The sequence below is a fragment of the Chiloscyllium plagiosum genome, chromosome 15 (genome assembly GCF_004010195.1).
Source record: "Chiloscyllium plagiosum isolate BGI_BamShark_2017 chromosome 15, ASM401019v2, whole genome shotgun sequence".
Classification (NCBI taxonomy): domain Eukaryota; kingdom Metazoa; phylum Chordata; class Chondrichthyes; order Orectolobiformes; family Hemiscylliidae; genus Chiloscyllium; species Chiloscyllium plagiosum.
The window spans coordinates 63,234,002-63,247,535 of NC_057724.1; the positions used below are offsets into that span (position 1 = coordinate 63,234,002).

General features: G+C 42.0%; 1 protein-coding gene across 1 annotated transcript in view; it reads left to right on the forward strand.

The window, feature by feature from the left end:
* LOC122557387 (phosphatidylinositol 3,4,5-trisphosphate 5-phosphatase 2-like) overlaps positions 1–8,435 on the forward strand; it is a 146,769-nt gene extending 138,334 nt beyond the window's left edge. Inside the window, exons 27-29 of the mRNA XM_043705046.1 lie at positions 488–1,229; positions 4,717–4,832; positions 6,112–8,435. Of these exons, the coding sequence (XP_043560981.1) occupies positions 488–1,229; positions 4,717–4,832; positions 6,112–6,205 (952 nt within the window). The 3' untranslated portion in view covers positions 6,206–8,435. The remainder of the gene's footprint in view (positions 1–487; positions 1,230–4,716; positions 4,833–6,111) is intronic.
* The last annotated feature ends 5,099 nt before the right edge of the window (positions 8,436–13,534 follow it).

The window sequence follows — 13,534 nt, forward strand, 5'->3', positions numbered from 1 at the left end:
AGGAAATACCCCAATCTACATCAACAGAGCTGATGTGGAGAGAGTCGAGACTGTCAAGTTCCTAGGAATGATGATACCCAACAGTCTGTCCTGGACCCCCCACGTAGATGCAACGGTCAACAATTGAGGTGACTCCTGGCCAAAGAGTCGCTGGGGTCTTTCAAGGAGAAGTTGAAATGTGGCAATTGAGGATAGTAGCAGCAAATTTTAGTGGGCACTCTTAATTTTATATTCTATGTCCTGAGTAAGTAGCACTGAGGAGTGGTTTCCTTATGTGGCATTGGAAGAGTAGTGGCACTATACCTGGGGAGTAATTTTGAATTGAGATGTAATAGAGTTTTCCATAATGATAATGAGAATCCTTTTATGGACAGCTAGTCTTTTGTCCTGGATTCAAAACTATCTCATACTAAGGGTAAATGATAAGCTTGTACACTGAAGATGACACACATAATCTAAGTTGTACCTTTATTATTTTGTTTTTTAGGATGAAACAAAATATTCCTGCGGATGATGATTCCTATTTGAACAGTTTCAACAACCCAGCCTACTTTGTACTTGAAGGGGTACCTTACCCCCAGTCTGGAACAGGCAGTCAGGAAAATTCAGTGTCAAAAACTATTCCAAGGAATATGCCACAACCTTTTCCTCCAACAGTGGCAGAAAAACCGAGAGACCCCTCCTTCCGACACTTGAACAGTGAAGGAGGCTCCTTAGACCACGAAGGTCTGCGCGGCTCTTACGATCAGTCCCAGCACACTTTCCCCAAAGTGGGGGAGGTTGAAATGCAGAACAACCCACTTTATGCCAGTTCTGCTGATGTATGGGGTAAAGCTCACCAGGCTGCGCCATCCAAAACTAACCAAGAGTGGCACAAGGCTGCAACGACAACCAGGGATTCCCAGGAATTCAAAGCGCCTACCACAGCACCTAGGAGCTTCTCCAGGGCTCAGCTGGCAGGCAAGAGTGGGCCTCAAGCGTCGCTGATCAATGAGGTCCGAGACAAACTCTCTGAAAGAAAAATGGATGACTTCCATACGACAAAATCTCTGAGCAGCAAAGACCGCCAAGTCAACAAATATGAACTCCCCCTTCCTGTTCGAGAACGGCCAGCAGTGAGTCCTCGATTACCAGCCAGAAACAAAGTAACAGCAGAGTTTCAACCTCGGCCTACACGAACGGACGTACCTCCACCACTACCTGTCAAGAACAGAACAATAGAGGCTGGGGTACGTATTTAAAACAATAAAACACTCCGGTGTGAACCATGGAATAGTTAAATCTTTGTTTCACCCACAGCGGTGTCATTTGAGAAGCGACATTTGGAACACAGAAGTAAACCAGGTTCCCAAATGTTTTAGTGGAAATATGTGTTGCCCAGTAGGCTACTAAGATGTACAGAGCAAATAATTTGAGGGTCAATTCCCAATTTGTGATGAGTTGGATGATCTCAAGGTTAGCAGTGAGAGCATAACAATTGAAATGTGTGCTCCTGAGCTAAAGAGGGAAATATTACCTGATTGTCCCTGATCATTGTACATGCTTACTGCTGTGGACAGTGTATGTATGAATAATGGGGAATCTGTGTGTTTGTTTCATTTGTCATTGCATAATAACACACTTTTCAATTAGATGTATTTAATTTACTCCTTTTTAGCTTTAAATTATTGGGTTTGTCCCAGCTATTCTGTTGAGAACAGACATCAACCGCAGATTGGAGGTAGCACTCTTACCCTAAGTCTAGGGCTTGTGGGTTCAAGCCTCACTCCTGAGAGTTGAATACAAAATCTAAGCTAACACTCCAGTGCAGTACTGAGTGCTGCACTTTAAGTGTGGGTGGGAAATTACGGCTTGGTTCCTGCCCAGGAGAAAAGTTGGCAGCCAGCTCACTGAACAGTTAGAAGCTTGACCAACAGCACACATTGGGCCAAACACACTCTGCGTTGAGCTTCCCTCTTTCATTGGAAGCTACACCTATACTTGGGGGCTGCCAGAGACAACCATTTTAAAGAGGCGGTTTGTGATGTTATCTTCTCTAGGAGTGCCTCAATGGGCAAGAGGTCCCCTTCAATGATAGCCTCTTCATTCCTATTATTTTTAGCACTTTAAAAAAAAAATTGTGAATCCTACTCACACCTGACTACCATGTTATGGCATTGGCAGTGTAACACTGGGTCATTTGAGCTTTTACCATGCTCAATTGACCCTGAATTATTTAGCTACATCGGGGTTCAGTTAGCTCAGTTGGCTGGATGACTAGAATCTGATGCAGTCCTGTTCCATGTCCATACTGGCTGTGAGCTGTACCACGTCACCTTAACTCATGCTTATGGAGTACTTACTTTCAATCTGAATGCACCCAACTGGTGTTCTCCAATGAATAGAGATGCCGATGGTCCTTTATGGGTTGTAACTCGATACCATTTATTTTCATATTATGGGCCAGGCTACTTGTTTTACTGCCCACCCATCCTATACATTATAGGGATGAACATGGGTGTGAGTGGGAAGTTGGTGGGCTAACCATCCTTTCTACATTATGCACACTCCCCTCCCCCCACCCCTCCACCACCCAAATCAGAAGAAGTGATGGCCTAGTGATATTATCGCTGTGCTGTTAATCCAGCAATCCAGGAAACGTTCTGGGGACCTGAGTTCAAATCATGCCACAACAGATGGTGGAATTTGAATTCTCTAAAAAAATCTTGGATCAAGAGTCTAATGATGACCATTGTATGTTGGAAAAGCCCATTTGATTCACAGATATCTTTTAGGGAAGGAAATTACTATCCTTACCTGTTTGGCCCACATATGACTCCAGACCCACAGCAATGTGGTTGACCCTGAACTGGGCAAGTAGGGATGGGCAATAAATGCTGGTCTAGCCAGCAATCCCCCTGAATGAATAAAACAAGTCACATTTGGAAGGCAGAATTAACATCCAGCCTTTTAAATTAGATATTAAATCAAAACCTGTCATTATTATTATGGAGGGTAATGTTTCCAAAGTGGTTAATGTGAATGTCACATTGACTCCTCTCATTTTATTGATATCATATACAGTCTGTGGCTGGAGACACTGTGTTCCGTTCCAACTTTCAGAGCAAACTAATGAATCTATATTAGCGCCCTAACATATTAGTAGTTCCAGCTAACCAAAGATTTTTCAATGCTACCATGCAATAAATCTTTGTGTTATAAGACCATAAGTTGTAGGAGCGGATGGTTGACCATTCAGCCCATCGGATGTGTTCCACTATTCAATGAGATCATGTTTGATCTGATGGTCTTCAAATCCATCTCACTGCCTTTTTCCCATAACTCTTGATGGGTGACTTCTCATTCTGAAATTATGCCCTGTGACCCGAGACGCTCCCAGAAGAGCAAACAACCTTTCTTTATTGACTCTGTCAAGTCCCCTAAGGATTTTGTGTATATCTAAGGACTGTGGCAATTCTATAGATATTCCACTGTGGTGTATTCTCTCCCACTAATCACTAGATAGGCCCAAGGGCAAAGCAAAGACAAAGGAGGTAAAAACAAGGACTGCAGATGCTGGAAACCAGAGTCTAGATTAGAGTGGTGCTGGAAAAGCACAGCAGGTCAGGCAGCATCGAGGAGCAGGAAAATCGACGTTTCGGACAAAAGGAATAGAGGCAGGGAGCCTGCAGGGTAGAGAGATAAATGAGAGGGGGTGGGGGTGGGGAAAAGAAATGGCTATCATGAGGGGCCATAGTTTTAAGCTGATTGGAGGAAAGTTTAGGGGAGGTGTCAGAGGTAGGTTCTTTACGCAGTGTGTGGTGGGTGTGTGGAATGCACTGCCAGCGGTGGGAGTAGAGTCAGATACATTAGGGACATTTAAGCGATTCTTGGATAGGCCCATGGATGATAGTACAATGAAGGGTATGTCGGTTAGTCTGATCTTAGGGTAGGATAAAAGGTCGGCACAACATCGAGGGCTGAAGGGCCTGTACTATGTTGTACTGTTCTATGTTCTATTCACAAAGCATGCTGCAACACTGTAACAGTTCTCAAAGCAGTTATTAAAGTGTTAAATCTCCTTCTTCATTGTGAGAAGGAATCATATACTAAACGGGTTAATAAATGAGGTTTTAAGGAATAAAGAAAGGAGTAGTCACACAATTAGGAGTGTATTACAGACCTCCACATAGTGAGAAGGAGAGGAAGATAGATAACATATAAATGTGGACAAAGTTTGGCCTGTAGGAATAAGAGGGAAATAATAGGAGGCGACTTTAACTGTCCCAACACAAACTCTGTTTCAAACAGTACAAGGGGCACTGAGGGTGAAAATATTATGTACTGTGTCCAGGAAACTTTTTAAATGATACACGACAAGCCCTTTGAGAGGGGACACTATTCTGGATTTAGTTTTAGGATAAAAAGATGGACAAGTTGGTGAAGTGACAAAGACTGTTCCCTCCGTGACTAACTGGTCAGATCCACGCCCCCCCCCCCCCAACAACAGATGAGAAACTGCAATTTCTCCAGCATCTACAGTCCTCACTTTCATCCAGCCAACTGAACTAACCATCCCTCTGGGTATGAAAGTGTGTGCTCTAAACACTCATAACTACTGCACATGCACTCCAAATGTAGTTCCATTTTTATAGATGCAAAAAATAGTAATGTAATGATGAAAATAATAATCTTCCTGTATCTTCAAAAGATAAAATATTTTTCTCTATCTTTTAGAACTTTGACAATCGTAGCAACTCAAGTACTCTGTCTGAGTTCCTGAAGCATTTGGGTTTGGAAAAATATGAAGCAGGTTTGGTTGAGAACGGATGGGATAAATTGGAATACTGGAGGTAATTACAGCAAAAGAACACCTAAATAATATGAATAACTGTCTGCTTATTTGTATTTACACAAATAAATCCAAGTGGTTGTTATGGTGGTGAGTGTTGTAATGTTCCCAGGGAAAGGCAGGAGGTGGGGGCTTGGAGAGGAAGGGAAGTGCTGTAGTGATGGATGATTCAAGCCACTTTCTCTCATTATCAGCAAATTGAGTGGCACTCTAGTACAGATTGGTGTGATATTGAGGAATCAGGTTCAACTCAGTTGTAGTGAACATCCATAGCCAAAAGCTAGATGCATGGCTGGCATGGTGCACTAATGCCTCACAGATCCAGGGACCCAGGTTCACTTCCAGCATTATCTGTGTGGAGTTTGCACATTCTGCCCGTGTCTGCATGAGTTTCCACTGGGTGCTCCAGTTTCCTCCCAAAGTCTAAAAGACGTGGAGGTTAGGTGGATTGGCCATGCTAAATTGTCCATAGTGTCCAGAGATGTACAGACCAGGTGCGTTAACTGTGGTAAATGTGAGGTTATGGGAATAGGGTGGAGGTCTGGGTAGAATGCTCTTTGGAGGGTAGATGCAAACTTACTGGGCCAAATGGCCTCTTCCCACAGTGTAGGGATTCTAACTACTTTATAAAACAGCACAAATTGGCTGTAAATTAGCAAATTGATTAATGTACTGTCATTTCCCTGTAGAGTTTTGATCCCTTCCAGCAAATGTTCAGGCTGTGTCCCTGCCCTTTCCCTGTGCCCTCATCTAATTACTGCAGCATCTTGTGAGAATTCTCAGGCTCCTCGAGAAATTCTTATTAATGCATCTCCCTTATTGCCAGCAATTTTCATATCTGATGCTAACAGCTATGAATCCCAATTTAGGTCTAACACAGGCCTAAGGATGTTGAATTTCAAATGGAGCAAATACTGTCCCAATTGACCAACAGATCCCCATGGGTCATTACAACCCAATCAGGCTTGGTCTGTGTCTTTTCCATCCAACAACCCTGGCACTGCCTCTCTAGCCTGGATTGGCATCCTATCAGAACCCCTGGAGATGCACTGGGGACAATGATTACTGTTGTGCCTCTACAAACACATCCAATGTTAATTGCTCAGCCAAACACATCACTATGATCCTTGAAAAATGATGTGTGATACATGATAGATTTTACAAGAGGTTGATTTAGTGCACCTAGCTGATGAAAGTGATCATTATAATGATTTTAATTGTGTGCTAAATTACTGCTGTTAAGAGTCTAATGTCTTTTTTTATTTCACCTTCACGTTCAGTGGCATTGCTGAAGAGGATTTGCTGGAGGCTGGCATCACTGATCCCATTCACAGGAAGTTGCTTCTGGAAATAGCGTCCCAACACAAGCCTTGACGAGCAACCTAGGCAAGAAAGACAGCAGGCTACATAAATGTACTTTATCATTTCTCTCAATTCAGAAATGATTCTTAACTAAACAAAAAAGAATATTGTGTAAATCTCAAATCAGAGCATATCCTGATAGTCCTTTGATATGTTTGGAAGGGGTTAACATTCAATCAAGCTTCCAGCATCACTCTGGCCGAGAGACCAGGAGGAAAACAGCAATGACCGCACTGCGTCTGGAATTATCCCTTTTCGTCACTTCTGTAAATCCTTTACCACACACAGATGATAGCTCGGGATCAGAATCAGGGATGTAATCTGGGAGTCAAGCTTCCCCAGCTAGGAATGGAATCCAGTGTTGGCAGATCTTAACACTTAGTAATTCAATGGTTTTACTTCCATTTTTCGAGCTCAGGTACACCATCTAATATGGCTAACAAGAACTGCACCCTCATTACAAGCCAGAAGCTTCAAATGAGTATGGTACAAGCAACAAAAAATGAGGCCAGGGCACATGCCTGAAATAGACCCTTTGCATAAGAAACTGAGGAGTCTAAGTCCTACCTATCCGGGGCCTCTTCTGGAAAATTGGTTTACTTTGGACACAGTGAGCACTGGGTTAGCTGTGTTCAGGAAATCCTGGTTTGCAAATAACCTGTGGAGTAGTATATGATGGGGCTATTGCAGACTGCTGTCAAAAAGATAAACCTTTTAAGAAAAAAATCGCACTTTCCTGACTATAGATGAACTGGAGGAAAGAAACTGGACAAATTGTATTTTTTATGCTGTGCCTAAGCTTTCCTGAGCTTCCTGTTGATTTCACAACAACTTCATCAGAATCCTTTGTTGCTCATCAACATCACTCCAACTCCATATAAAAGTGCAGGGAAGGTGGTTTTCCTTCATTTATATCTGTGCACTGTAAGTTTATGGCCAAAAGCAGAGGCATAACTGGAACCAGTCATACTTCTGGTCTTTTCTGATTTTTTTTTTAAAAAAAGCTTCTCCTCACAAAGACTTTGAAAATATTTTAATGAAAACTTGGAAAATGTCCATGATTGCCTTTCCCTAAATGTTGCACTGGAAGTGTTTGAAAACAAAAAGTTTTGATGGCTCCGAAATTTAATTTTCATAAAGACAGAGGATGTTAACAAAGGGATGTAGAGTAAGTTTAGAGTTTCCTGAGGATCCCACTTATTCTCATTGATTTTCCTTTGTACAATTAAGTAGTCACAAATTTCTCAGGTTTAGTGAGACCACTATTGGAGTATTGTGCAGAGGAAGAGAAGAATTGCTTCGTAGGAGGCACAACAAAGGGTCACTAGGCATGATTCCTAGAATGCACCAACAGTCTCTGGAGTTTTGAAGCCAAGGTGCCTTCATTGAAAGATTTTAAGTCTCTGAAAGATGATGAAAGGGTAACTTGGGAAAGGCTGTTCTCAAGTTCAATGAAAATGGGCTGCAAGTTGGGAGGAATGGTGAATTGGTAGGAGGTGCCCTTTGCCTTACTGCCAAAATGCCATATTGCCTGTGTTGGTAAAGTTGGCATCCCACCAGCCTGCAAAATGAATGGGTTAAATCACTTAAAAGAGATCTATTCCTTGTTTCTGACTGGCCTTAGAGAGACTGCTGCCATGTGTAGAGACCACCAAATAAACCCTAGTGACATTCTAGTGCATACCTATGGATGTGCAGGGCCTTCTATTCTGGATAGTCTTTAGCCCGTGGAAGGGTCCCAGTGGGCATGTTCATTGGTGATGGCATCTCAATGCACTTGCTAACCACTGCACTCCTCTAACCGCCCCATTCCTCCCTGACTCTGATCACCAGGCTCTACTTCCTCCAACCACACTTGCATTTCTACATTGGTGCCCCAGCATTGATGCACCCTATTTGTGCATTCTGACCAGTGCCCACTGCTGAGTGGCAAGCCATCAACCCTGAGATTGGGCCAGCTCTTCTTGGTGCTGTGTCTCCACCCTGACCCCAGACCCTGCAGTAACCTCTTAATTAGCTGCTGCTGGCAACATCCCTGGGGATTGCTGTTGATTAAAGCAGGGTCAGCAATGGCACTTTGTCATCTCATGCACAGTTCAACGAGGCATCGCCCCTGGCTGGAGAGCCGAGAACACAGGGACACTGTCACTGGACAAGGCATTCACCAGTTCAGCCTGAGAGGAAGAGGAACCTCTTCACTCGCTGAGTTGCCACCATTTGAAATTTTCTATGCATAGGACTCAGCATTCTAGACTTCTGGAGCTGAGGGGAAATTGGAGATGTGGTCAATAATAAACTGTTATCTTATTGATGGTGTAGGTGGCTGAAGAGGCAGTGTGGCCCAGTATTGCTCCTATTTATTGTGTTATGCTTGTTTTATGTTCAGAAATTCTTGGTGTCAATTGCTAATAAAAGATTGACAGAAATTTGAATGTAAACCTTAGACTAATCTAGCTTTTCTTGTTCAAGCACAATCTAACAGTTTTCTAATTCCAACATTTTAATTTTGGCCGTGATCTCTCTTGAGGCTTCCCAGTTTTTTTGAGGTCTAATACAGTGGGCAAACAAGGCAGTAGGAAATAGGAACAGGCCCATCAAGCCTGCTCCACCCATCAAGATCCAACATACCTCACCTCCACTTTCCTGCCCTTACTCCGAAAGCCTTGATTCCTTATCATTCAAGAATCCAACTATCTCAGCCACAGTGTCTTTGATATGAATATGACTGGTTCAAATTGATCGACTCTTCAGTAAAGATGGGCTATGGTAAATTCCTCCAACTCTTCTGGTATAGTAATCGAGGAGAATAAATTGCACCCTCTTTCTAGATCCCATCTGAGACTCTTGTCATTGAAATTAATGGATAAGACATTGAAGGGATTTAAAATAGGCAGAATAGACCAGGCAGAGTTAAAATCAGGTGTTCTAGCTGTCCAGATACTTTGGAAAAACAACACTGGATACTGGATTTGAAAGACAAAAATAACCTGAGAATATGTGATCTGCCTGTATTGCTCGCAAGACAAAGCTTTTCACTGTGCCTCAGTACATGTGACAATAAATTCAGTTCAATTCAGTTCACACCATTGCATAAACACGGAAGTGAGGAAAGCAGCACATTCAGGAAAGGAATTCTTTGACTTACATGGTTGCTGCAAATTTATGTTTCATTTTCTGAATTGATTACATCAATTGAGATTACCTACAAGTTCTGAGAGGGTTGAATTGAATTACACAATGGACCATCATGCTACATATGTAAGACCTACACCAAACAGCAACGCCTTACTTATCGTGAGCTTGAAAAGCGGTAACTTCATGATGGCGATTTTGACAACATCTTTGTAAACATGTGGTGCCATGTCAGCATGTGCATATGAACAATAATGCATTTCATTGCTAGAATTTTATAGAGATAATACTACTCTAAAAAAGCTTATTATTATTGATTGTTGTACACTGTATAGGCTTTTCTGAATGTTTGATTTTAATATATATTATGGATTGAAAACTTACTTGAGATTTGTTATTAATAGCAGTCCACAGATCAGTTTGATTTCATCATTTCTTTAGACATTTTTAATTGACATATTGCTTTGGGATCTGAGATGTTATGACATGAGGTGAACCCCTCTGTTACTTAAACAAAACACCCAGAAAAGCTCACCTTGTCTCGTAATCTGTTAAAATATGAGTGACAGAGAACTCCCAAATTCCACTATTTAAAGACAAAATATCAATTGAAAAACTGAACATTAAACAATAACTATTTACAATTCTAAGCCTCCTTTCTCTTAAATGTTTCTTATCTACCTCCATCCCTATAATAATGTACTGTTCCAATCAAATCCTGTATTATAATTACATCAACTTAATTTCAAAACCACACAGTGGCTGTCGTTCTTGCTGTCTGTCTGCCTCTGGCTGAAGATTCCTTGGGTCATCTTCAGTCTTTTGCTACAAAGCTGTATCATATGAAAAAGGTAACTTTGATATAAAGTAAAAAATCACACAACACCAGGTTATAGTCCAACAGGGTTAATTGGAAGCACTAGCTTTTGGAGTGCTGCACCTTCATCAGGTGGTTGTCGAGTATAAGATGATAGGACATAGAAATGCCCTACGATCTTAAACTCTACAACCAGCTGACACAGGAGCAGCAATCCAAAAACTAGTGTTTCCAATTAAACCGTTTGGACTATAACCTGGTGTTGTGTGATTTTTAACTCTGTACACCCTGGTCCAACACTGGCACCTCCAAATCATGAGTACCTTTGATAGAGAGTGCTTTGAATGACAGTCTCTCTCAATGGCAGTGACTCTGTCTGACTTCTAAAATGTTTGCTTTTCTTATACCCAAACATCGGATCATCTCATTGATTCAATGTTGACAAAAACAATAAATTCAAACTTGATTGAGTTTTAGTATCCTGGGGCATAATTTAAACTGGTTGGTTAAATTCAAATTGTTGTCAACACAGCAACCAACTCAGATATCTATTTCACAGTGAAATGTTAAATATCTTCAATTGTCCAGTATACTCTGAGACTGTTAGTTAGTCATATGATAGGTGTTTGTCAGTTGTCAGTGCAAAACAGCATTCACTCTTTCTTAATACTACTGTACATGCCTTCAACTTCATAACCAAAATGCATATAAGTATGTTGGGATTAAAAAATATTTTTTGAGAACATGATGCTCCAGGTTGCTTGAATATCTCACATGGTCAGTTAGGGTCAAACAATCTTCTTCAACAAATGGTTAACCAAAATCTCCTTAAGGATGTGATTGGAAACTGACACATTTGGCTAAAGCGATCAAGGGAAATGGGGGAAAGTAGGATTGGGGTATTCAGCTTGATGTACAGAGTGTGATTACTATCATTTTTGCATTGATGTTTGTGGGACGTGAGATAGAATTAATGCCCCACTTCACCCCAAAGGTATATAAAATAGACAGGAATGTGTGGGTGTATGTTCAGTTATCCTCACCCAGAGAGTAATTCACCTCTTGAATCCCAATGTCTGTCTATCACCTACAAGGCACAAGTCAGCAGTGTGATGAAATATTCCCCACTTGCCCAGATGGGTGTAGCTCCAACAACACTCAAGAAGCCTGACACCATCCAAGACAAATCAACCAGCTTGATTGGCACCACATGCACAAACATCCATTCCTTCCACCACTAACGCTCCACTGCAGAAATTCACCAAAGATCCTCAGACAGCACCTTTGAAACCCACGACCACTTCCATTTAGAAGGACAAGGGATGCCAAGATGGAGGACGGGAAAAATTTCTGGCTGTAACAGCTGCTCATTGTTTGAGGTATTTTAGGTGCTGGAGGTAATTTCCTCGAACTCCAGGAAGCAGCAATTACTGTTTTATATGTTGTATTGTTTTGGAATTTTGGGAATAAAAAGTCGAAACAATAGCAGTTTTAAAATGGAGAAGAACAGACAAAGGGAGCACATGGTGAGGACAGTGCAGGAGAGAGAGAGAGAGAGAGAGAGAAAGAAACTGACACTGCCTTTACTGTTTGAATTCATGTATCGCTGGACATCGGAGTGTGTCTGGAAAAATTAACAAACATTAAAATTCACAACTGATCTTGGAGGAACTGTTGGGCAAAGCTCACAGCACAGAATCAGATAAGTGAGTTGTTGTTTTAAGCGTGGTCTACAGAAAGTCTGCAGTAGTGAGTAGAGTGGGTTCTTTCTTGATTATATGTTTTTGGAGATGTGTCTCTTGATTAAACTTAAAATATAAGCCATAACTATTTAACCTGGGGCAGTGTTTGTCGCAGAATAAGACGGTGTTAGTTTCTGAGTCTGCAGATTGTGAAGAAGCAAAAATGGCCTTTAGTAGAGTGATATGTGCTTCTTGTCAGATGTGGGAGTTTAAAGAGAGTTTAAGGGTTACAACAGATTATATCTGCAATAAATGTTATTGGTTGCGAATCTTATCGGATCGAATGGATCGGTTGAAGAGACAGTTAGAAGCAATGAGAAATTTGCAACAGCAACAATATATGATGGATGGCAGTTATAGGATGGGGGGAAAGTCTCAGATATAGTCACATAGATGGGTTGACTCCAGGAAAGGTAAGAGAGGTAGGTAGCTAGTGCAGGAGTCTTTTGTGGCTATACCCATTTCAAACAGGTATGCTGGTTTGGAAAAGGGAATCTAATCTAAAATGTAGGGGGTGATGGATTCTCAGGGAACGTTGCACGAACAGCCAAGTTTCTGGTATTGAGAGTGCCTCTAATGCAACGAGGGGGTATTTTGGGTTCTAAGAGATCAATTGTGTTGGGGGATTCTATAGTCCGAGGTACAGACAGACTTTTCTGTGGCCAGCAGCGAAAAAGCAGAATGGTGTGTTGCTTCCCTGGTGCCAGAATCAAGGGTGTCTCAGAGAAGGTGCAGAATGTTCTCACGGGGGAGAGGAGCCAGCAAGAGGTCATTGTCCACATTGGAACCAATGACACAGGAAGGAAAAGGTTGAGATTCTGCAGAGAGATTACAGAGAGTTAGGCAGGAATTTAAAAAGGATGTCCTCGAGAGTAGTAATATCTGGATCACTCCCAATGCTATGAGCTCGTGAGGGCAGGAATAGAAGGATAGAGCAGATGAATGCATGGCTGAGCAGCTGGTGTATGGGTGAAGGATTCACATTTTTGGATCATTGGAATATCTTTTGGGGTAGAAGTGACCTGTACAAGAAGGATGGATTGCACCTAAATTGGAAGGGGACTAATATACTGGCAAGGAAATTTGCAAGAGCTGCTTGGGTGAAGGATTCACATTTTTGGATCATTGGAATATCTTTTGGGGTAGAAGTGACCTGTACAAGAAGGATGGATTGCACCTAAATTGGAAGGGGACTAATATACTGGCAAGGAAATTTGCAAGAGCTGCTTGGGACGATTTAAACTAGTAAGGCGGGGGTGGGGTGGGACCCAGGGAGACAGTGAGGAAAGAGGTCAATCTGAGACTGGTACAGTTCAGAACAGAAGTGAGTCAAACAGTCAGGGCAGGCAGGGACAAGGTAGGACTAATAAATTAAACTGCATTTATTTCAATACAAGGGGCCTAACAGGGAAGGCAGATGAACTCAGGGCATGGTTAGGAACATTGGACTTGGATATCATAGCAATTACAGAAACATGGCTTAGATTAGATTACTTACGGTGTGGAAACAGGCCCTTCGGCCCAACAAGTCCACACCGCCCCGCCGAAGCGCAACCCACCCATACTCCTACATCTACCCCTATACCTAACACTACGGGCAATTTAGCATGGCCAATTCACCTGACCTGCACATCTTTGGACTGTGGAAGG